Source organism: Gadus macrocephalus, chromosome 21 (assembly GCF_031168955.1).
Source record: "Gadus macrocephalus chromosome 21, ASM3116895v1".
Lineage (NCBI taxonomy): Eukaryota > Metazoa > Chordata > Actinopteri > Gadiformes > Gadidae > Gadus > Gadus macrocephalus.
In genome coordinates, this window is record NC_082402.1 from 4,955,589 (window position 1) to 4,981,975 (window position 26,387).

A 26,387-nucleotide genomic window follows, 5' to 3' on the forward strand; every position below is an offset into this window, starting at 1 on the left:
GATTTCCCTTTATTGTTTTAGCATATATCCATCCTCACAGTTTCCTGGTGTGAAGTTGTCGTGTGTTTGCAGTGAACGGGGTCACTGAACAGTGGCCCTATTACTTGAAGCACTTATGTGTCTGGGCTCTCTCCCAAAAAAAAAAGACACAATAGCCATGTTTTACGACTCGACGTAGGGCCTTTATACGGTGCTTCAACAAATACAGCGGCGATGAGCAGGGAAGGCATTTGACACCATTCGTCTTAGCTGCTTGTCTTTTTAATTATGGCTGCCCCCGGGGAAGTGGGTGAGTAGTTAAACAGGCAAATCGGCATTTAAGCAATTATTGGAATAAAATGAATACAATCTTGTCATCTGTAATCATCGCAGGCATGCCTCCAGGTAAAAACTAAACCCGGGGCCCACTCTCTGCGGATGTCAAAGTACGTGCTGTACGGGTCGAAGTGAACCATTGGAAGTCGTTGTTATCTGGTTTGCCTGTTATTGAATTTTGGTTTAGTTTTTCTAAGTTTCTGAAGTTATGATAAGTACCCAGGAGGCATGTTCTGATAACCAAATGGATTCCGGAGAAACATTTCATACGACTGGACGTCGTGATATGAGCTACAGAAGTAAACAAGTGAACTTACTTGCTAACAGCAACGACTTGTTTTTTATTGCCAAAAATGTGTTTGTTTCCGTGGTTTTTGTAGTTGTATGATATATATATAATATAAGTGCAATATGTTATCTTGAGTTTATCTGTCCCCATGTGTTGTTGTGAGCGTTTTGACAGCCAGTATGTCTTTTTTTCTCTGCCCTAGCCACTCGCTTGTCAGACGGCCGAGCCGGCAGTTTACTTTGTACCACCGAGCACTTTGCTTGCCCATAATTAAATTGGCTGCCTGCTCCCATATTGCAACTCTGGAGGGAATTTCTCCGCTTTCTAATCGAATTGCTCATACAACAAGAGAATTCAACAACAACAGACCATCAATATGCAGTATAATTATCCAGGCCTTCCTCCAGCAGTGGCTGGGCGGTTACAGTATGACATCGCTCTCCTGTTGGAAACACTTTATAATAACGTTTGGTAATAAGTCATTGACAAGCCTTTAGTTCATGAATAACTAATCATTAAAAGAAACGTTAAACTACAAATGTATATATTTTTTAAAGATCAATCCATCATTAACTGAAGGCTTATAAATGACTCATGACTGAACGTTATCATAAAGTGTAACCACATAAGCACCTTTACCTTATTAAACTTTATTAAACGTTGATTGATCACCCACATCACAAGGCTTACCGATGCCGGTACATTACGTGTTCATCAAAGTCAACGTCAGCTTTATTGTCCATTCCCAAATAGGTGCAAGAAAAATAGAGAAATCGGAGTTGCGTTTGTCTCTGACCCACTGTGCAAGAAGTACAAAAGGATCAAATTTGATGCAAAACGTGTTAAACGTTGCTTGATTGATCGCCCTCATCCCAAGGCTTTCCGATGCCGGTAATGCCTTCCTGTGTATCGACCTAACCACCATGGCTGTTTCGTCTCCCTTTTGTCGCCCGCGCAGCTGCAGAGTGACCTGGACCAGGAGTACCAGGACAAGTTCCGCCGGCTGCCCGTGGAGATCCAGGAGTTCGTCCAGGACAGCAGCAGGACCAAGCTCCGGGACGACCCGAGCCTGCAGAGCAGCCTGTCGGTGTCCTCCATCAGCGAGAGGCTCAGCAAGGCCCTTCAGTCCGAGGAGGAGACGGAGGACGGGTCCACGGAGCGAGTCTACGACACATCCCTCTAGGGACGCTTCAGAGGACAACCCCCAATCCCCCCAGCCCCCCCCCCCCCCCCCCCCCCCCCCCCCCCCCCCATCCACGTTTCGACGAAAACGCCCGGCGTCGCGATCCGGGACACTTGATTGGGTGGCGATGTTTGTGACCACCGCAGACAGAAAGATGAAGGGCCCTTCTCAACATCCGCCTGCGGCAATGCGCCGCCTCCGGTCTATAGGTTAACCAATGGGAGGATTAGTTGATATCTGAGCCTAGCTAGGTGAGTAGAGATTGCCTCTGCACCCCCCCCCCCACTCTTCAACACACACACACACACACACACACACACACACACACACACACACACACACACACACACACACACACACACACACACACACATACACACCCCCCCCCTGCCTTTGCTTTCAGAGTCCTGTCGAAAAAAGGCAAAAGAAAACCCATCTATGTAAATACTTTTTAATGTATTTGTATGTTTTGTTGTCGTCTCTTTTTTGGTACGGCCACAGGATGTGTAACAAAGCACTAAGGATTTGCAGGAAATGACTTACTTGAATTATGACAGAGAGAGAGAATACTTTCTTTTTTTAATCATGTTTTTTTTTGTTCGTCTTTTGTTCCATCCCTGTTTTTAATTCACGTTAATGTCCAGAGGTGCCAAGGTTTGGCTTTGTTGGAAGCACATTTCAAAAAGCGGATATGAGCGTCACTGAAATGGGGGTCTTATTGTTAATCCAACCACTACATATTCAGAGTCGAGCTGCCATAGACGTGTCGTCTAGATCCATCCCGTAATTTGCACTGGAGGCTTTTATGTAACTCTTTGACCCACAAGCACTGGTGGTTTGTTGGATTTTATTAGATTTATATTTTTAACATTTTGTCTTCACTGCACTAGGTCTATATGTTGCTGCTAGTCCATTTCAATGCAGAGGTGTTTTTCCTTGTTGAGATATGCTTTTGTATGATATTAGGAATGGCATTATCATGTTGAATATGTTGTTTCGTCATTTCCATTGATCAACTTTATTTAGGTTTTTATAGTTATTTTTAGAGGCAAATATCTGAGACACCTGGTCTCAAGTGTTTGGTTCCCGAGAGAAAGTGAAATTGTACAGCAACTGCATGTTTTGAAAATGTAAATGTTACAATGGCTATGTAGCAAGAATAGATAGATATATCAACTTGATGTACATTTGTTTTAATGTATAGAAAGTCCATAACTTTTAAATATAAATGAACTAAAAATTAACTGAACCTGCAAAAACAACGACGACCTAGTGTTGCTGGGAAGAACCACATGGGAATACCGGGATGGGCCAGAAACCACCAAGATCTCCCTTTACCCAAAATAGATCCCAAGTATAATCCCTCATTACTACTGTATCTCCCTAAAACACATACACACACACATCTAAACAGTTGCAGACAACCAGTACTAGACTGTGTCTCTCATATTGTACAACGATTGTCAACGTTTCAATTCTTAAATACCGTTCATACGATTTGCCTACTGCTGGCGTCGGTCTCAGAACTTAAATATTGACGACAGCAGCGTGTTGCGGTCTGGTAGTGGCAGAGTCAGGACTTTAGGACTGACCGTCGACAACCTTGGTTGTTTTGTGTAAAAAGAGCACCGGCCTTAGCACTCTCAGTCCTGAGTACCTGAATACACCTGCATAAGGCCCAGCCTGTGTCGACCATACGGAGGAAGTGCTCTCTCACTTCCTGTCAGTGCTTTCTCCACTTCCTGTGAGTGCTGTGCCTGAACCGATGTTGTCATATGTTGATTATGAGATATTTCAAATTGATTTGATGGCTGTAAAAAGTAGAAAAAGTACAATAGGTAACCTGACGTGTGTGTACGAGTAACTTAGGAAAAGAAAATAACCATAAAAAAGATGACTGACTGTGAGAGTCCCGTGCCTTCCAGTGGGTTTGCCTTGTGTAGATGTTGAATGCGTGAAATGCATCACTGTTTTAAATTGCCATTATAAGGTATTTGAGGCTGTCTTATACTGAATAGCGCGTGTGCACTTTTTTTCATAGTACACTACCACTACTGAGTAAGGCTTGTCGTGCATTAGAAACACAAGGAGACGTCCCCCCCCGTAGTTCCGGACCACTTTATTTAACAATCCCCTCCTCCTCCTCCACTTGTTTGTGTATGCATTCTGGGTTGTAAACGTGTGTGTATGACATAAAAGCTAAACATGAAACTGAAAAGAGCATAGTGTAAAGGGAATCTTGCCTGTAATTCAAATAAATGTGTCTATTACTATACTTGGATTTGTGGGCGTGTCTGTTGTGTTTTTGTATTTGTTATTGTCTTTTTTTTTAGTCTGCATGAGGATTTAGTTAGTTGCCTCATTTGGTGGCAACTAGTCGTTTTATCTTAAGCCAGATGTGTTAGTTTATAGGGTTTTAAACCTATAAAACCCTGAACTCCAAACTGCTTCAAATGAACCACAGGATCCTCACTGGCGCACAAACACATTGGTCGTGATGGCTTTCCATGGAGGACTCTGCTATGCTCATCTCTAAACACACATCTGTGACTCTATGGCCATACAAGCTATTTTACATCATCCTCATTACTGCATATTTTTTGTGCCTCTCTTCCTCTTCCATTACATTTCTTTCATACTTTGCGATTTGTTTCTGTGCATTTGACCGTGTGTTCCTGTGTGTGCCAACATCCAAGTACGTGTGTGTATGCGTGCACACACATAAGTTCTTACATTTCGGCACGCCGAGTGCAAACATAACTACCGTATCCTTCAGTCCTCTCTTCCAGAGATTCCCAGTCAGACGTTGGGAGCTAAGGCCGGACTCTCGCCGACCCTCCCCCCTGCAGTTTTATCTGTACGTTCCGATGCCCTCCCCGCATGCCAACCGCAGAGACGTGAGCTAATTAACACCACTCCGGGCTTCAGGACAGAGGCTATGGGCTTTTTAATAAGATTCTCTGGGTTATATAAACACGGACGCCTCACCAAACTCCAGAGGCCAGGGTCCCTGCGTCTGTCCATCTGCTCATAGGGGAGGGGGGGAGGAGCTGTTTAATCAAGCTTTTTAATGACACACACCTCTACAGCAGAAAAAGCCATTTACTGGAGAAGTTGGAAGGTAATGTGACTGGACATAAAAATGTGTCTATATGCATGCAAGCACGTGCACACTGCACACATGTGCGTATGTACATTCCCACACACAGTCACAGACCATAAAAAGCTGTATTTATTCGTTATCCTTAACTCACCCTCAAAGCAATGGTGCTTTGGTTTTTAAAGTGAACATGTCATAGCAATAGCACATTACTTAGAGAAACACATAAATGATTGCAAAGATATAATAACTATATTACAGAAAATGAGGCACATCAGCAAACGTTATGAGGCAATGTCAAATAATTTCCATTCACTTTTCCAACACAATGTCTGCTACAATTCAGGTCTACATTTTTTTGCATGGAAATTTGTATTGGTCTTCATCATTTACGTTTTTGTTCCAATTTCAACGTTTCATCCTGTACACCAAAAAGATTCCTTTCACAAAATGAAGATGAGTTTTGCTCATCTTTGCTCTATATTGGCAGGGTTGGGTCTGTCTCAGTATCAATCTGATAGATCTATCTATGAAGAATGCATCAGCCGTGTTGATGCAAGTGTGTGTGCGCGTGTGTGTATGTGTGTGTTAGGAGGGGGGGTCTATAGTGCTGTCAGATGACTAACTCTTGGGCCCCTAATCCACACACACACACACACAAACACACACACACACACACACACACACAAACCATCTCTCCCTCTCCCACTCACTCTCCGTCCCCCTCTCTCCCCTGTTCTCCTGGAAGAGGGATTCTTTATCAAACTGCATCAGACTATTCTCCACTGGAGGGCGAATTCTACAAGAGGAACAGGGCGAATTGGAAGGAATACAGTCGGAGCGAAGGGGTAGAGGCAACAGCAGCTGGAAGCAAGAGAGACAGAGAAAATCCCGGCCCGATCCCTGCAAGCATCATTCTCGCCACCGGATTAAATCCGTCCCCTCCTCGCACGCCAAACCACGTAAGAAAAATGCATTATTTTACATAAATGTGTCGTTGCTGCAATACGGAGCATTCGGGGCTGTTTCGCCGAGTATCATTGAGACGTGCATTTGATAATGTTGTGGTCCTGGTTTTGTGGTGCATGCAACAGAGACAGGACCTTCCTTTAAAGTCCGTCACGCTATTTTTCTTTTTATTTGCAGACGTTACCACTAGCTCGGCTCCCCGCAATTTCCTCTCATCACTCAAACATCAAACATACTCCACGCATCTCTTCTTCCTGCACTCTCTCAAAACACAGCTGGGGACGTACGGTAGCATCTGCTAGCTAGCTGTAGCCCGACAGATGAAACGCGTCCGGGGGACGAGCGCTCATGTACAATGTCGCTCAAAGCAAACGATGCTGCTGTATGAGTCAAACGTCAAAACCCCTCCATCACACGGCTTCAGAAAACTTCGCGGATATTGCGAGTAACGGCGGTCTCCTCCTCCTACTCCTCCTCCGCCTCGCAGGCTACAGCCAACAGCTAGCTCTAGCGGGACAGTGAGGGAGGAGAGGAGCCAGCTGAGCTGACCGATATCATACACACTTCAACAGTGTTGATCTCACTCCACCACCGCCACTTGTTTTTTCGTTTTTTATATATATATTTCACAAACACGTTCCGATTGTCACAGCACAGAGTATGCGCACGCCGATGCGAAATAATCAGAAGAAAACACGCGTGTGGACAGGCGCTCCGGGACCGATTGTGTGTCACACGGAGCGGCCGTCTGAGTTAATGTCAGCCCGTATATACATGCAGGCGCCTTATCTGTCGCTGCCATGCATACTAATCTAGGACCGTGCTCCGGTTCTAATGCCCCTTCCTGTGTTAAGAAACACACAGAGGATGGAAAAGACGACATCATGCGCTGAATTTGACAGACGGTGGGATCTGTGGCTTCTGTTTGAACGGCTGCGAACTAAAAATGAACGGGATGATTTGTTTAAAGGTTGCCAAGCTTGTCCCATGGGCGTTCATGTTTGGAGAGCAAATATAGCCGGTGTGTCAGTATACAGTCTGGGAAATGCAATGGATTGATGTTGCGTGTGCCTCTGCCTCGGTTCGCTTGACGTGCTGTGCAACCTCTTCCGTCAGATGCGGTCGGATTTTATGAACAATCCTGCTTGTAATCGAGTTTATGCGGGAACTCGCATGGCGTGAACCATGCTACATTTTATGGTCATGAATGGTGTTTTCTTGATGGTAAAATCGTGCTGCTCTGAATGGGGCTCACGTTATGTAAAGAGAAAACAATGCATGTTCTGGATTGTTTAGACTAGCATACTTGCCTCAGTGGTGATTAAAGAAGCAAACATTACCCGCCCTCACAAAAAAATGTAATCTGCCTGTCCCTCTGGCTGTGACTTCATCACAGTCACATAGTGTACAGAGTCTGTGCGAAGAGGGGCATTGAGAAGCTTACAGGCTAACCGAGGCAGGTTGCAGGTGGTTTTCTCACCTTGTTTAGTCCACATTAAATAGAAGCACTGAAATGTGTTATTCATGTGTTTGATAACTGTTGCTAATCGATAACTAATGCCATACTATATATATGATGTATAGCCTATATAAATAATAATAATTGTGTGTGTGTGTGTGTGTGTGTGTGTGTGTGTGTGTGTGTGTGTGTGTGTGTGTGTGTGTGTGTGTGTGTGTGTGTGTGTGTGTGTGTGTGTGTGTGTGTGTGTGTGTGTGTGTGTGTGTGTGCGCGATATATATGCCTTCTTATTTTCTAATGGGCAATGCCATCCAATAAACAAGAGGCAATGCAGATGTAAAATTGTACTCGTATTAGAATTGACCCACAGCATCAATAAAAAACGGAATGAGCGTTTTATTATTTATTTTGTTATTAGAGTGCATATTATGCACATAATGGTGCTTATGCTCGTACAATCATACTTGTGCTTGGGATCCGTCACTAGCAGCGCCGAGTTTGATGAGTATCATGGAAGCTGTGTTATGTTAGTATGTCGATGGACTGGACTGTTTCTCTAATTCCAAAAAAAAGGGTATTAAACATATATCGCTGCCATGATAATCAGTATAGAAGCTCATATACAACCCTACATTAAGAACACAAGATGTTGTTATTAATTGTGAATGTGTTTGCCTAGATAGAACAGGCTCAATGTGTAATCTGACGCTTTGAAATTTTGTGGATGCTTGTATTCTCTCTCTCTCTCTCTCTCTCTCTCTCTCTCTCTCTCTCTCTCTCTCTCTCTCTCTCTCTCTCTCTCTCTCTCTCTCTCACAAAAATAGCTTTGATGTCGGATCGCAGGGACAACAGAAACAATAGGCACGGCCATTGTGCTGCCTCTATGCTTTATGGCCTGTTCCTTGGACTTACTTGCTCTCTCCCTCAACGACTTGACGGCTCACTCACTCAGCCGCATGCTCAACTTCTCATTTTCATTTTCTTGTAGACTATCAGGTTTTTTTGGTCTCACAAATCAGACTCTAGATTAACGGCTCAAGTCTATTGGCAGAAGACCTCAAATATGTGTGAACCGGTCTTTCACTTGCACTTTCTTTCCCTTCTAATTTATTTTGCCCAATCCTGTTCCTGGGGGCGGGGATCTGTACAACCCGACAGACGGAACCACAACAAACATTATATGATTGACAGTCAACTCGGAGGGTTTATATTTTGGTCGATTTTGCTGTCATTGCTTTAAACATTAAAAAAAGAAAATAAACAAACTACGTCGTCAAACAAGACCATCCCTCTCCTTTTACAGTAATTAATGGGGCCTGTTGGCAGAAGCGAAGATTCCAAGGTGGTGTGCACCATTTTCATTTTCTTCTGCAGCGCAAGTACCGTAGTGCTTCCACAGCTTATCTTATCGGAGGTTGTATTAAAACAGGCAAAAACGTCCTGTTCGTTTTTCTTTAAAAAAAATCGTAAAATCGTCTCTCGTTTTTACAAACCTACATCGGTCGATGAATATCTACGTAACAAAAAAGGAAACTCGCTTAGCTCCCCCCTTGCCCTTGCTGATTTCCGCCAGAGCCAATGTAATGTCTAACCCCAGCAGTTCGGCTATCACCTCGTCAAACTACTATACCTGAGATTTGGCTTTTGTAATCACCAATAGACTCCTCCTCTTCCTGGCTGGCAAATAGGTGTTACATATACAGTATGCACATATAAGGTTGCAGGCATTATATTTTTATTAAGACCCACAGACAAACACACAGACCAGACAGATGGCCCCAATACGTAGTCTGGTATTGTGGTTATTAGCGTATGTGTTCTTTAGTCAGAGTTATGCTACATTAGAGCTTACCTAACCTATTTGCCTTTTTCCCCCGACTCAAATAACGGGCTGTGAAGCCACTACTTTTTGATGTTGTCCTTTCATTTAGTCTTGGTTTTCCTTGGCAGGGGTAGAACGTTGCAGTGCTGCCTTGTGTGGCTCTATCTCTGCTCTGTGCGTTCTTCTCCATCTGCTGTGTTTGTCCTCATAACGAAGGGTTCAGAGGTAAAAACGGACAAAAAAAAGCAAGAGGGCTTCAGTATCAACCTCCCCTAAATTTTAAATCACATTTTTCTCCCTTTTTTGTCTCAACAGGCCAAGACATGAGCTTCTCCTGCCGGTGTTACTTCATGTTGAACTGGTAAGTCTCGAGACGATGAGTGGCCTAGCGTAGCGCTGTACAAATCGGGACCCATTGACATCACGCTAATTACACTCTGCGCTAATGAGCATCCAGTAACAATTAGATGCTGTTAACTGGAGATGTGTAAGCTTACCTTATTTGGTCCGCAGTCTACTCCTCGTGCATACTATAGGTTCAACAAATGGAAGCCATTTCTACCTTGTATATGCAGGCAAAGTCACAGGTGGTTATTTGTTGGCAACAGAAAACAATCACCTCATGATGGTGAAATCCTGTAATCTAAATGCATCTGACACTGACTTTGCCCTAATAGGGTAAACAAATAGGCCCAGTCCGTGTTTACGGTGCTCAGGCCACATTGTTATGTCTCCTTCGCAAGAAATCCCATTTTCTTGGTATTTCTGGCGCTGATGGATGGAGGCAGGAGAGCTAATATCTCATTGAGTCTGACCGTGTTGAGAGCCAGACACCTTTCATTGACTTGGTGCATGCTCCGCTCAGATTTGCTGCTGTGTGTTTTCTACTGCGCTAAGTCATAAACAGTAACGGGCCTGAGAGGCAGAACGTGGCTCTCTTGTAATGATGTCATGTATGTATGTATGTGTATGTGTGTGTGTGTGTGTGTGTGTGTGTGTGTGTGTGTGTGTGTGTGTGTGTGTGTGTGTGTGTGTGTGTGTGTGTGTGTGTGTGTGTGTGTGTGTGTGTGTGTGTGTGTGTGTGTGTGTGTGTGTGTGTGTGTGTGTGTGTGTGTGTTGTTTTAGCAAGAGATATTCTGCGCCAGTCGCCTCGTTCTGCCTGATTTGTTGACTGTGTTTTATTGAGCGCGCAGTGTTGGCAAGGTAGCTGGCAATGTCCACTCGAACGGCCCTGGAATTGAGATATATGCAATGTAACTTGTACGATTGACAGGAGCTGAATATTAATGAATAAATTACATTTAGCTAGTAATATGTATCCCATAGGATCACATTTAAAACGTTTTTCAAATTGTCTCATTTTGACGGACATGAGAGTATCCCCGAAAATTGCAAAAACGCTGAATCCTTTGTAATCAATGTTATCTAAATGCTTATTGTCACTAACATAATCAATAAACAAAATCTCCGAAATTTAGTGATTGTCTTTTTAAAAATAGCTACTGGTTATCAAACCCAGGGTTACGAAATCTCACACGTATATAATCTGCCAGCCAGCGTGTCCCTCTTTATCCTATCACAATCCGGTATTAAACAACAGAGAGTGGGCCAGAGGTAGACAGCTTACTCTGATGGAGCAGGAAGTCACACAGCAGACACGCACAGCAGTAAGCTGTATGTATGTGTGTGTGTGTGTGTGTGTGTGTGAGTGTTTGCGTGCGTGTTACTGTGCGTGTGTGTGCGTCCAACTGCGTGTGTACGTATGAACCTACCAGTGTGTCTGCACCTACCTGTGTATGTGCAGTGTGTGTGTGTGAGTGTTTGCGTGCACGTATGACTGCGTGCATGTGCGAGCATGCAACTGCGTGCGTATATGTGTGAACCAACCTGTTTGTGTGCACCTACCCGTGTGTGTGCTTGCGTGCACGTACTTATGCATACCAGCAACAAGTCTAGCTGTGCCTCCCTAAGATAACAATCTCCGGGTGACACAGCTCATCAACGTGAGCTCCAGCCTGTGGAGACGGCAGCCATTTCCAAGGAAAGGAGGAGGAGGAGGAGGAGGAGGAGGGAAGGGAAGAGGAGGAGGGAACGGCAGAGCCACGAAAACAACCGTCAGTCAGTCTCAGATAAATAAGCATCATGAAGGGTGCCCGGGGAAAACCACATCCTCCATGATCTGAAATCCATACTCATTATAAAACATTTAAATAGAAACCTTTTAATCTGCATTTCTTTTTGCATTCATAATTTAGTTTTTGCATTTTGTGTGTGTGGGTGGTTTTTGCATTGAACGTATACATTATTTCATCTTGGATTTGAACACGATTCGGAAAGTGGCAATCTCAAGGAATTCCGCTTCCTTGTCTTCGGAAACTTCTTGGCGATATATGCAGTGATTGTTCCAATATAGATCTTAATGGTATTGCCGTCGACAACCGTTCGTAACTAGATAATACTGCAAATGCATGGGCTTTCATCATAGGCCAGATCACCATTGTGTTATCTCATTTGGGGATAGATGGAAACTTCCCAGACATTTATTTACATTAAAACCTTCGAGATTTCCACTTTAAAAATAAACTGTCCTCTTTAAAGCTTTTGATATGCAGTTCTCCTGGTACTCTGGATGAATTCAGTGACTTGGGGGCGATTGTGCAACTAGATTTGTGGATTAGTCATGGAAATAGACCAAACATCAAACACAAGGTCAGAAGGTCAGTTCTCCGAAATTTGACAAAAATGTCCACATAAGAACCATTATGGGAGTAAAGCAATCAAATCAAAAAGAGACGTTTTCTAAAAATACTGTCACAGGTTTTTAATAATAATGATACACTTTATGTACTCCATTATCCTTGATTGGGGCATGGGTGTAGTTATATAGGATCAGCAGTAGGCTGACATAAGAGGGGTTTATTTTCCACATGCAAAGAGATTGTAAGTCTACATTAAGGCACCAAATGGGACCTTTGAGTTGAAAGTTGAAATTAGTATCTGGCCTTTTGCTGGAAGCAAATATTGGAGTTATAATTAATAGCACCCTAATCAGGATGATTTGCAGTATTATTGGCAAATGAAAAATGGCTTAATTATTATTATGTCGAACATAAACAAACAAAAAACATAAACATAACGTACGTAACGTACGTAATTATATTTGTCAACTTTTAAGTTCTGGTGTCCTGATACAAACACGATAATCTTGAATCCCTTGCAAGATCATTAATATTTCAAATCGTTAAACAGTAGAAAGATGTCGTTATGTTACAGCATCCCAATGGTACGTGTTCTCAAAATAGACTGGAGACTCAACAGTTGCTGGTCGCACAGTCCGGCCATTGTACACGCTGCTGTCCTTTGACCTGCTAGCCCATTGGTTGGGATGCATAAAGGGTCATTTTCCTGGAAGGGCATTTGTAGTGTGGGACAGAAAGAACCAGAGGTATTCGCTGTTGAGCCGCGGTAGCCATCTACAGAAAAAAGAAAAGGAGATGATGGAGAGAGCCTAAGTCAACTTTATTTGTAAAGCACCTTCCTAAAGCAACTTCATTTAAAGACCATAAGACACTAAGACCCAATCTTAAAAAATTGACCGGCTGCGGTACGATGTAACAGCACACGGTAAAGACCTATACAGTAAAATTGTGTCTAAAGAAGTGAAGTAAAAACAAACTCTGACCCGACGGGGCAGATCTCTCCTGGCAGGCCGTTCCATAGCTTATGGGGAGCTTAAAAAATGAGGAAGAAGGAGAGGGCAACAACTCACTTGGCACGCCAGCAGATGGATAGAGCGGTTGTCAAGTCAATATTTGCTTTTTCTCAGCAAACATTTGGCAGAATTAACGCTGCCGGTGTCGCCGAATGTGTGCCACAGCATCCTGTTCCTTGTGTGAGAGTCGTCTTTTAGGAGCAACGGAGAACTTTGGACAAGGGACGATGACGCCTCTTGACGCACTTGAAAATCCAAGGGTACACAAGCTGTTACCCACTCATGCTGTTATTCCATCCGTCACGACCCCGACCCCCGCCCCCACCAACACCACCACCACCACCATCATCACCACAGTCCCTTGTCAAATGCACGCATGCCCAAAAAAATGCCTGCTGCACCTTCACTGTTCACCTCAATCCACAATGGGCGCGCGTGTGAACGCAATTTGCACTTCCAATTAAACTGTCGACCTTCGTTCCACAACGCAGGAACGTGACTTTGTGCCGTCCTCCCATGGATGGCTATAATTATCCAGACAGCCCATTGCTGAGGAGAACAGCTCCTTACAAAACACTTGAAAGGAGCCTTCTTACTGTAATCCAAAGCCCCCCTGTATCCATAGCATAACCCCTGCAGTAATGAGCAAAAAAGAGAAAAATAAGAATAAGAATATGATAGCATATAGGGGCCATCTGTGTTACAATGTAGTATAATTTCGTTGTATCTCAATCAATAATTCCCTGTATTTGAAGCCATCATGACCACGCAACCCTCTCATAATACAACGTGAAGGGAAGCCTTTGATAGAGGGTTGTGGGGGTAGGTTCAAAGAAAGTGATAATATAAAGTGTAATACGGACATGGTTTCAAACAGACGTACTCCTTCAGTGCTTCACCCTTCAGTGAAACACCCACCGTCCTCATTGTCAGTAGCAGAAGGCCCTCGCCTCGTCAGATGGAGACGGGCAAAAGCTCGGTCCGCTAATGACAGATGTGCTCGGCATGTTAACTTGATCGAAGCGTGCCCTCAACGTCGCGTTACCGTAACGCGTTACACTATGACGGAATAATTCGCCCCGCCGCACCACGACCGGATATTAGCGGGAGGGGTTGGTGCAGGTGGGGGGTTGCTACATGCATGGCGTCGAAAATGATGTTGTCGCTCAAGGAAGGCTCTTTGAAAAAATGGGGGGGAGGAGACTGTTAGCCTAAAGCGCGGCACTCCTGCGCCCAAGAACACCGGAGGCTCCGACACATGACTCTCTGGCCCGATCAGATGATCCGGATGCAACAGAAGGAATGCCGAGTCTTCCTCTTCCTGCAGTACAGTCTGGGTCTGTCTGGCTCGCTGGAGAGATACAGTGACGCCTTGTCCACACACTAGATGCGTCCGTCGGCGGATGGCCGAGGGCGTGTCTGACGTATAGGGGACTAGTCTTTGTGTTGTCTTAATACAATAATATTTTCCTGCTTCTTCCTGCTTGTTATCGCAAAATGGATCCAGGAAACGCGCAGACTTTATTTGCATAACCCCGATCTGATTGGCCGACGGATCCGGCGCTGCCTGAAAAGTTGAACATCTCTCAAATTCTGACGCAGGCCACGGAGCCAAATGGACGGACGGACCCACAATGTATTTCGCGAGCGCCCCATGCAAAGTCAATGAGATCCTTCGACGGACGGAGGTGGTGTGAACAAGCCCTGAGGGGCCACACAGCGCAAGGGACAGAGGCAAGAAAAGGGAGAGGGATTTTGTGTGTGTGTGTGTGTGTGTGTGTGTGTGTGTGTGTGTGTGTGTGTGTGTGTGTGTGTGTGTGTGTGTGTGTGTGTGTGTGTGTGTGTGTGTGTGTGTGTGTGTGTGTGTGTGTGTGCGTGCCCGAATAGCATCTTCGATTAGCTCACCACCGGTAGATGAGGCAATCATGTAATATCCAGCAGCTAAGCCTTAGTCCTGGTTTAATAACTTTAAAAGGCCAGGCACTGACGTATACACTGTCTGTCAGGCCGTAGTCTTGCGTAACTGTGAATTGAATTAGTGTCTGATTGGTTACACATCGAAAGGGGACAAATATTACAAATAAACTCAACTAAAGAAGTAAAAAAAGTCTCGGAGTCATTATTAGCATTGTGCATTAAAGGTTTTTGCAAGTATTTTCATTTCGATGGTAAGAGGAAATATTCTATAATCTTCATGGTTCTGGAAACCAAAAATTCAGGCCAAGTATAAACCAAGATAGAAGAAGCAGAAGGCGTTTTCCTCACGTGTCCCACCAGCGCCAGATATTATTCGTCAAGGCCTCTTCAGCCTTGTCATTTAAACAAACTCGGGGCCGAGGCATAAATCCATTAGATGGCTATCATAACAAACTGGAGCCCTAATGTAAAGTTTACAAAAGTGTCAACAATCAAAGTGCATGAAGAGGACAGGAGTTAACAGGATTACTTTTGACCGACATATAAAGTAATGTGAGTAGATTATTTTCTTCACCATGAAGCTCAAACTCTCCCAAACACACTCATAGATGTTCACAGACAAACTGTTCCAATCACATTTGTGTCGCCAATCCCCCCGCTGATGAAGTGAGTCCCTGAGGTCTTGTAGTTGAGCTTTCTGTGGCCTCCCTGCCTCTCAGGGCCACTAGCTAGGTCTCAATGCAGTGATAAGGGAAGGAACACAGCCGGCAAAGTCATTGATTTAATACGAGTCGGTCACAACAGTTCCCACGATTTCACTCTTGTGCACCATGGAGAACGGTTGGCCAAATGTAAAAAAAAAATGTGACGCTTCTAATCTAACCAGGGTTATTGTAACGCAATAGTTGAGTGCAAAGTCACCAGTGGGAATGTTTTTCTGATGGGGCTCAATTAATCAATAAAACAACATTGGATATCGTATAACCACGGTTATTTGTATTTGATAAGAATGAGGAAGTGACAGCCATGGTAACCCAGAAATGTGCTAGGGCACTGTTTGCCCAGATTAACTAAATTGGATAGATGTAGATTTAAGATTGTCTTCCCTTTTATTTGCACCAATATTTTACCGCACTGCTTTGATAAGCGAGGAGACGAATTGGCCGCCTGTGTAGCTTAATTAACGTGTTTCGTTATTTTTTTAAGTTTGAAAGATATTGGATATTATCAGACCTTCATGCTCTGAACTAGCCTGGCTAACGCCAGACCTCTTCTCAATCTACATTGAGAAGTGGTCTGGGAACCACACATTCATCTTGTATTTGAGGCGTGGTTTACGATTACCACGCCTCAACAAGCCTAGCCTAACAATAGCCTAACTAAAATTAAACCGGTTATCAAAATATTTCCAGTGGACTCAAGTTGGTGTTCATAATGCAATAACTAGCTCTACAACAGTTAAAAGCAAGAAACGAACTGTGTGGTCAATGGAGCTCTGGTGTGGCACATAGACTGTATATAATAGAGTTTAAACTGACTAAATATAGGCTGTATTTAATACCGTTTAAAATGACTAAATATAGACTATATCATACAGTTTAAGCTGACTTAACATAGACTGTATATCATACTGTTTAACTGACTTAACATAGACTGTATATCATACAGTTTAAGCTGAATTAACATAGACTGTATATTATACTGTTTAAACTGACTTAATATTGACTGTATAGAATACAGATTCAACAGACTTTCCATACGTATACATTGGTGGAAACTATGGCAGACATTTTCACACCAAAGAAAACGTCTACCAAACGAATACAAGAGTACTAGTTGAGAATTAGACTGTGTATTCGATTAGAGTTTTTTTGTATATCTGGCATCCCTCATACTGATTTGTGAACTCAGGATTGATGCTATCAATGAATTCGGTCAGCCGCCTTCTCTGCAGGGAAAAGGCAACAACAATCCATCCTCCCACCATGATCGTGTTTTGATTCGGAGAGGTGGGGCTGTTCACAGACGCGCCTTTGTGTTTTCTCTGTGTTTCAACATTGATGGAAACAGTTTGGATCATTTCAGTACACAGATCTACAAAATAACTACTTAGTACTGGTAGTTTTCAGATATTTGAATGCATAAAATCGCATATTATACCTTTTGATAGGACGAATTAAATATATATGTATGCCATTATGTGGACGTTTTAATCCAAATCATCACCGAACAGTGGTGGCCCCAGTGGGACTCGTACTCACAACCTTGGCTGTGTCAAATGCCGTTCACAACAACCAGTCGAGCAAGACAAGACCACTCTACTTTCCAAATAGTCATATTTTCTGTCTTCCTTTTTCGCCGAATCAGATGATGCACGAGCACACTGGATAATATCCTGACCCTATTAGCTTATAGGTTAATGGTTATCTAATGTTTGTATACTAAGGAGGCGGTTACTGTCACTCCTTAGCCTCCAGCCCTGGTTCCCTCGCAGCTAATTATCCTCTTCTTCAGTGATCGGATCACCGCTCTGCCCACTTGTGTTGTGTGTGCGCGTGTGTGCTGGTGTTTTTGTGTGAGCACGTGTGCATGTGTGTGTGTGTGTGTGTGTGTGTTTGTTGGCCTTTTAGCTGTTGATGTGTGTATGAGTGTCAGGGATCTGTGTGTGTGTGTGTGCGTGCGTGCGTGCGTGCGTGCGTGCGTGCCTGTGCTTTTCAATTTAGGTTTTGTTGTCAATTGTCCGTTTTTGACAGAGGAGGAGAAAAATACTCTTTCATTTTTTTGTGGGTAGTCCCCAAAGAGCGCTCTCTCTCTCTCTCTCTCTCTCTCTTTCTCTCTCTCTCTCTCTCTCCCTCCCCCCCCATCATCTCAGCGAGACATGCCAGCTTCCTGACAGTAGCGAGGTGTACTGGAATGGAATTCTAAAATATTAGTCTGTGCAAGTGTCTTGTCTCCGCCAGGCTTCCTTTGTCCTGGCTCGTTCCCTCCATTTTAACTGTGATCCATGTTTCCCTTGGATGCCAGGGAGAAGCATGATTGTGCAGTCTAATTTGCAACCGCATTCTTGCCAGCTCGGTCAACTCTGCACGGCTACATACCCCTCCCCCCCCCACGGTACAGTCTGCAAGATATGGCCTTGCTTCCAAGTTGTTCATTTTGCCATTCATTCTTTAACCCTCTCTCTAACCCTAACCCTGTTGTTCAATGATCATGTGTTGCGGTCTTACATTCCTAGCCGTTTTTTTGCATTGATTAAATTATCAATTTTATTTATTTTTTTTAAGGACACATTGGCCACACAGATGTTGGTAGTATAACCTAAGGAAGGACAAAAATGGATAAGTACAGACCAGCAGTGTGAAAGAAAACTAAAGGCAATGCTTTTTTCCAAATCAACTATGAAAAAGAGAATAATTCACAAATACTAGACCTACTTGATGTTTTACAAGTGGCTCTACAACCAACAATTCTCTAAAGGAAACCCACACTCTTAATCTGTGTAAAAAAAAAAAAACGATTTCAGAGGTTATTTTTTTATACCACTGCCAGAAGACATATTGATGAGCACTTTTCCAAAATGGTGACCCCCGCTCCAACCTTCTTCAGTCACGTCCCACGTATCTTCCCCGCTCCTACGTGGGCTTTCAGCTGCATGGTGACAAGGAGAGGCCAGGGGTATAGTCAGTGGTGTAGTCCAGGGTATACGCGGGTATACGGCGTATACCCACTTATTTTTCAGTCAGCATTGCGTATACCCACTTCTAAACCCCCCCAGATGCGCACCATTCAGTAGTATCTGCAAGCGAAATCGCGCACTTTTCCCCGGTGAAGCCATGACCCACGCTACTCTGCCACTTATTGGCTAATACTCGCTGCCTTTACTGATTAGATTGGTTAACTGTAGGCATGACGACGAATGAGCCAATCGGAGGGAGAGAAAGGCGGGTCATGCCGAAGTAAATATCGCGAAAGACACATTTACTTTTACAAGTTTACTTTAAATGATCTATAATAATCCGGTAAAATGAAGCGAGCTATCCAAACAAAAATTTCATTTGACAATTTCAAACGTCCTCGCGAATCAATATCAGCCAGCAGCTCAGCAGTTAATGTTAGCGATCGTACACCGGTACAGTTACCGTCGACGCCCGCTCTGCCCCCCGCCCCCGTCCGAGAGGAGGCTGTTTGAGACCTGGTTGAAGAGCCATCGGGCTGCCTCTTCTGTGCGTTCTAGACAGTGCAGTGTGAAAACTCCTGCAGAAAGCAAGTCTGTCTGGAATATACTGTAGTATGATCATGGTTAGAAACCCAGTACTGGGCTCAGAGAGCATATCACAGTTGATGTGTTGTAAATGCATTTATATTTTTTCTTCGTAAACTAAATATTGTTGTTTTGTTACATATTGTTTTGTTGAATAATTTGAATGATGATGTTCAATCATCATATGATATTTATATATATATTGATATTATACATATCTAACGAGATGATTGTTGTGGAAGAGAAATAATCTAATGTTTAATCTAAGGTGAAATATGAATAAGGATGCATTGTCAAAAGTAGTATGTTATTTAAATAAGTGTTCAAAAAATTACTGAAACACCATGTTTGCCTCATCTATATTTTACATTCATGCTGGCTGCCTGTGTGACCAGTAATGCCTACAAACTGCTCCTGATCAAGTCATGTTAATTTCATAATAGTGGCACACTCTGGCCCATGCTATGTGTTTTGAATCAGCTGTTCAAAGACACCGTTTACAAAATAAATTACTGATTTGCCATGTGAGAGATAAGTGTCATTCCAGGAATAAGGAATAGTTGTCTCTCACTAGTCTGTGGGCCAGTATTTGTTTAGTCATTTCATAATCCTTCCTCCCTGAGATCAAGCAGCAGAAATTATGTGCCAATGTAAGTAAACTAAAAAGAGTAGTCCCAAATATCACTGTTTCTAAAAAAGGGTGTTTTTCTGGGCTGCGTTAAAAAAAGGGCAAACATTTAGAGTATACCCACTTCTCCAGGGACCACTACACCACTGGGTATAGTCCTCCAATCAGGGAGTCCTTCTGGTCTGATGTCACTACGGGAGGATCCCAAGAAAGAGGACCATATGAAAGAATAAGACCTGGAGCAGAATTGATTTTTATTACTGTTTCAAGGTGAGGCTGTCTGTCTGGCAACAAGCGAGTCCAGGGCTTTCACATGGCAGTGCGACAGCAGCATGAAAAAGACATTGCATTTCATGCGGCAGCCATGCACCTCCTTAAGTGCACTTTCGGGAATTGTCGAGAGTAGTAAGAGGTGTTTGAAAACAAGGTGCAAAGTTCTGGGTTCGATCCGCGATGTCTGCTGTCTAGCCTTAGGCATCCTTCAGCAAGATGCCTACCTGCTGATTAATGATGTAAACAAAGAATAGAACAATTCACTCTTGTTATCAAATCAATCCCTTTGATAAAAGCTTCTGCTGACGCACTTGAGGAAGTAATAACAATCAGGCATCACCGCAGATCGGTCTCACAAGTTCGGTCTGAAGGTGAGTCTCTCGGGGTGTTGCTTAGCGTAAGAAGGCAGACTTTCTCTGGTCACCTCTTTGCATTGAAGGGGATATTCTGTCCTGCACCGTTTCTCACAGATTTTATACGCTTCTCAGAGACCCCTAGATCGTACGACCGCACCGCCGCTCATCTAGCTAGGTCAGAAGAGAGCCAGGCGCTCCCCTGTGGTGCATTCGATTAATCTGTCAACAATAATTCACTCCGCTCTCCCTGTTCACGTTAACCCAGTTCGTACCGGGGCCGGTTGTGTAAGAAGTTATTATTGACGGAATCCACAGATAGAAAAAGCCAAACATCCATGGTTGAAACGTTAGCTTTTATAAAAATCTTTTGATTCCTAGATTCCCGGTGGCGTGTGTTGTGTTTGCGAGGGTTGTTATTTTCTCCTGGAAAACAATACATCTCCTTTTCATCGAGCCAGTGTGTGCCTGATGCTACGTGTGTGCAGGTGTGTGTTTAGTCACAGTTCGCACAGGGAGGTGAATCCAATTGCAGCGATCAGCAATTGGAGTCTGGGTAGGTGCGAAGGGAAGCTGAGCTGCAGGAAACCACTCAGACAGAAACAAGGCTACGGCCAAAACAAGGAGCCAACAGACAAAAAATAAAGTGAGTGAAAAGTGAAGAATATTACTAATTCAGACCACGACACAAATGGGGTTGGGGCGGGATCCCTACGTGTGTGTGTGTGTATGTATAGCCTTGTCCTTATAATCAAGCCTCCCAGTGGGGTTTCCCCGCAGCGCTGTCATTGGCTGAGCCGGCTGGAAGAGCTGCCACTGTGCAGGAGCCATTGAGATCGGCTGGGGGGTGGGGAGATTAACAGCCTCCTACCTGTTGGCTTAATCAAGGGAATTATGACCACACCGCTGGATGCTACCCAGAATAGCTCTACACACGCACATGCACATATACACGTGCCCATATGCACACACACATGCACACACACACACACACACACACACACACACACACACACACACACACACACAGTCTCTCTCTCACTCTCACTCATACACAAACACATGGAAGCGAATGCTCACACACGGGCACATTCATGTGTGCACGCACACATGAATATGTTAAGCCCCCACATGGGTGAGCAACAGGAGTAGTGAGGTTGTTTCAGGGGGAGAGGTGTGATGTTATATTTATGCTAATCACTGTCACGTTGTTTACGCCCTAGAGGTATTGCGTCACGTTGTTCTTGCTTCCTATTCTCTCGATACGCTATTGGTGGCTTTGTGGTTGGTGGAGGATGTGATTGCCACATAAACAACTGTCGTGGGTTGTGGGATTACTGTGTGTACACGGACTCAAAGACCATCTTATTTTGTGAATGGCATACAATTTATAACAATCTTGAATGGGCTCTGGTTTGAATGGTCTTTTAGGGCTCGTGGTGTTGGGAATACCACCAGAGATGAAGCCTCTTAAATTAGGAGCGAAAGAAAATGCGAAAGATCTTCTAAGAATTTTCCATGTGGTCCATTTTTCATTCCCCTCTCTCTCCGTCTCTCTCCCTGTGTGCCTCCTCTGCGGTGGCCTGCTGCCAAGTTCCCACTGAAATGCTCATCCCGACATAAATACGCTACTATAGAGTAGACATGGATAGCCTTTTTTGGTGCAGAGCCAACCGTCTCTCTCCCTTTCACTCACTCACTGTCTTTCTCTCCATCCATCCATCTTTTTACGTGTGTGTGTGTGTGTGTGTGTGTGTGTGTGTGTGTTTTGTGGGGGGAAGGGGTTAAGAGAGGCTGTTGAAAGGCAGCTGACCTGTTGTGACCACTTGAGCTGCATTAGGAGATGGGAGGGAGAGGAAGAGAGAGAGAACGAGAGAGAGAGAGGGAGACACGGATGGATGAGGTCCAGGGATGGATCATCCGAGCCAGGGAAATGAGATCGGCAGAGGATGTCCTAGGACTTAGGGGGAGGGGGGGTGTGGTCTTCTCGAATTAGTTTTGAACATGATATTTATAAGGCGGTAGTCCTCGTCGGAAATTGGTTATGAAAATGTAAAAAAAAAACGAAGAAATTGGTTGATTAGTCATTTGTCAGTAATTTAAGGGACGCCCGGATGAAAGTTGAAAAATTATACATATATTTCAAGCCCCCTTTTTCTTCGGCAATGAAAGATCATATCTCCTTGTATTAAATTAGCCATCCCCTCTCCAGCCAGTCTACATAACCCCGGGGCGACAGACGTTACCTTATCATATTTCTTCTAAACTCGAGTAGCATTCTTTCTGGGGGCGGACAGGCCGTTACGCTGCGATGATTCCATCCATAAACCATGGGCGGCGTGCAGGCAGGCGAGCCGTGTTGATGCAACCCGAGTACAAAGCGTAGTGGCCCTTCACGTGAGGCCCCGGCCCCGTGCAGCGTGGGGCCCGAAGCCAAGAGGAAGCCACACCGCTTTCCTTTCTTCTCAAGAGGTGATGGGGTTGGAGGAGAGTCCGTTGTTGTTTGCGTTAACAATGCGGGGGCAAGTGGCTGAGAGCCTATTGGGAGCACGTGCACGCCCGCAGGTGTCATGTGCACGCCTGCAGGTGTCACGTGCACGCCCACAGGTGTCACGTGCACAACTGCAGGACTCCAGATATGCTCTGCTCCGACCGAAGAATCTCCATGTGCGTTGTAGAATCCATTAAATAATTTTGTGAGTTATAATAAAATTTAAATGAAGATAAATATATATATATATTACTATTTTTTATTAGCATAAATAGTCTATTTTCTTATTCAAATTTTTTTTTTTTCTTTGAAGCATGCTTAATTGCAATTTGAGAAATGTTTACCTAATTGTTTCATGTATTTATTATGTACAGAAATTAGTGTAATCTTCCGTGTGGTGAATACCGATATGAATATATTATTACAGAGATATATGTTCCCATTATGTAGGTGATAAATTGCTTTTCATTTCCACGTCTTCAAAACCAAATAGGCCCTTGCGATTGTCCAGTAATAAGGGGTTATTCATATAATTACCCCGAAGATTATTCTTGAATTAAAATCGTTATTCCTTTATTTTGTTTGTTTGCTCCTCCTTTTATTTAGTTCTCTATTTCTCAAGCGACACTTGTTATGTTGTGCATCGTTGTTATAGCCTAATTGTCTTGGGAGGTATAATTGCGTACGTCTTGGACATATGTGTCTCTCATTTGGCAGAGGATTTTTCGTGGGCAAGCCCCCTTACTTCTGAAAGCAGTTTCCTGACAGAAGCTGAAGATTTGGTGAAAGTTCTCAGAAGATAGATACCGCAGATCAATGCGAGTTGACTGATGGGACCATAGTGATTACGTATGCATTGCACATGCTCATCTCTTTGTGCTTCCATGCAGAAAGTGTGTACACCCTCTCTGTGTGGGTGTATCTGTACACATGTAGCATGAGTGTGTGTAACTATGGGCAGACTATAGTGTGTGTCTGGTAGGCCCGACCGATATTGATTTTTGAGTGCCGATGCCGATGCCGATTATTTTCAGAGAAAAATTACGATTACGATTTAATCGGCCGATTAAAAAAAAAAATATATATATATATATATATATATATATACTTTAAACACTTTTGACGAATATGTGAATTGAATGCAGAACCTTTGAGTGTTTTAGAATACATTTACAGTCAAAAATGAGTGTAATGTAAAATGTAAAATAAATAACTAACTCCCAATGTGCTGCGCTCGTGAGCAGTGACTAACACGTGCGTGCTGAGCAGTATGGTCTCACCGTTAGAGTCTACAGTATAACAAATTAACATGGCCTGGGACCTAAAGAAAAACAGGCACAACATGCTCAAACAACGCGTCTTGTGTACATTGGTGAGGTGAGCGCGCAGCTGCCTGAGCGAGCGTGCTTTCATGTTGTACGGTAAAATTCAATCTCCTCTTTTTTACTCCAGCTAAAGTTGTTAGTTAGCAAGGCGAGTAGGAGCGCAATCTGCAGGATACTAATCGCAATAACATTTATAAAAAAAAAATAATAATCGGTTGTAATCGGCGTCTTTTTGGCCGATGCCGATTATTTTCAAAAAGGCTATAATCGGCCGATTAAATCGGCAGGCCGATAAATCGGTCGGGCCCTAGTGTCTGGTGTGTCCTGTGAAAATGTGTGCTTGTGTTTTTGTATCTATCGGTGTGTGTCCTTGTGTACCACTGCGTGTCCTTACGTGACTGTGTTGATGTGTACTGTATGCTATTTGCAAGATAGTGTGTGTGTGTGTGTGTGTGTGTGTGTGTGTGTGTGTGTGTGTGTGTGTGTGTGTATTTGTGTGGGCATCCTTGCTAGACTGCGAGTGTGCATATGTGTACTGCAGAATAGTGTGTGTGTATATCCGTGTGTGTTTGTGCGTGTGTGCTTGCATGCATACGTGCAGACTAGAGTGTGTGTGTCCTTGCGTGACTGAATGTGTGTGTTTGTGTGTGTGTGTGTCTGCGTCACTGCCACCGCTGAAGGCACCAGACGTGTTATCACAGACACAGTCAGGGCAACGGTTTGGAGGAAAACGGGATGGGTGCAAATTATTTCTCTGCTAACACTTGTCTCTGTCTTTATTTCTTTTGTATCCTTCCATCTCACCCCTCCCTCCCTCCTCTCTCTCTCCCTCTCGCTCTCTCCCTCCCTCTCTCACTCTCTCTCGCTGTCTCTCTCCCTCCAGAGCCGTCCTGAGTCTCCAGTGCGTCTCTTCCCTTGGTTTAATCTCCCTCTGTGTGTCACCCGGTAAGAACACTACACACTCCCTAACGCACACAATATGTTGATCCAGTCACCTACTCCCCCCGCCCACACACAAAACCCAACCTGCTTCTTAGTCACCCATACCTGCAGTCAATATCCATCTATGGTTTGGCATTAAAGCATCAGTCAAATCCAGTCAGTAATTCATAATAATGTTATATGTCAATTATAAGCCTTCGGTGACTGATTAACTAATCATTCACAAATCATTGATATCCAATTATAAGACATAAGGCATGAATTGATTTGTTTAAAGGTCCCATGACATGCTATTTTATGTATTCTTTAATATAGGTATTAGTGGGCAACTAACACAGTATTCAAAGACGTTCCCGAAATTCAGCCGTGGTGCAGAGTTACAGCCACTCCGAGCCAGTCGCACATTGAGCTTCCCCCAAATGCGCTGTTTTGGTCTCTGTAGCTATAATGCAAATGAGGAGGAGCGAGGCGGGTCAAGGAGGAGGGTGGGGGTGTGGCCCTGAGCAGCTTGCAGCCACGGTACCATGCGCTCTGTTTACAGTGGATGTATCGCAATGGCGTGTTCTGTAAATATTCTAGAACACACGCGAGTCCTGGAGCTCTATATCTAAATATTATCATATAGCCTACGTAGATATCTATATCATATAATATATATTATCACGGCCAAAAGCTGTGTGTGCCGATATTATGAATCTCAAACGACCGCGTTGGGTTCTCCGACTTTCCTGGTTCTTCAACGTCCTCATCAATGTGAAGTAGACTGAACCGCGACAAGGAGGAGAAAGGGATCGTTGCCGGGCAGCGCTTAGGCACCTCCGCCTCCGGCGGTGGTCCCTCAGCGGGGCTCAAGCGGGAGACATTCGCCACCAACAATCCCTTTCTCCTCCATGTCGTGGTTCACGTTCTTGAGGGAGTCAAAGCCAAAGTTCCTTCCCCCCAATTCATTCTCAACCTTGGCTGAGATAACCCCCAATACGAGTCTCGTTGTAGAAATACCAGAGACGAGAGTCCGACGTGTTATGCGCCATAACACAAAAAGCAGAACGGTTATCCAAATAACAAGGAAGTGTACAACACTTGCGTTACAGTCCTGGATCTCTATATCTAAATAATATCATATAATACATAGAAATCTATATCATTTAATACATGCCTATTATCACGGCCAAGTTTGGCTAAAACTTACCACGCAAGTTTTAGCCACTGGGGGACCATAGGCAGGCAACTCATATTTATGTTAGAAAACCTCATAAAGTGAGATTTTCATGTCATGGGACCTTTAAGTTCCCTTATTTTACCACCAGTTGTGATCATTAGCCATTACAAACTATTTTAAAATCGACCC

At 43.9% G+C, this 26,387-nt stretch overlaps 1 protein-coding gene and 1 long non-coding RNA gene across 2 annotated transcripts in view; both read left to right on the forward strand.

The window, feature by feature from the left end:
• The window catches only part of LOC132450317 (1-phosphatidylinositol 4,5-bisphosphate phosphodiesterase beta-1-like), a 58,599-nt gene extending 54,537 nt beyond the window's left edge, over positions 1-4,062 (forward strand). Inside the window, 1 exon segment of the mRNA XM_060042397.1 lies at positions 1,563-4,062. Within this exon segment, the coding sequence (XP_059898380.1) occupies positions 1,563-1,787 (225 nt within the window). The 3' untranslated portion in view covers positions 1,788-4,062.
• Positions 4,063-5,550: 1,488 nt separating this feature from the next.
• LOC132449886 (uncharacterized) lies at positions 5,551-25,293 on the forward strand. The gene is made up of 3 exons (XR_009523692.1): positions 5,551-5,849; positions 9,453-9,498; positions 24,981-25,293. It is a non-coding gene; the product is annotated as an uncharacterized LOC132449886 (long non-coding RNA).
• The last annotated feature ends 1,094 nt before the right edge of the window (positions 25,294-26,387 follow it).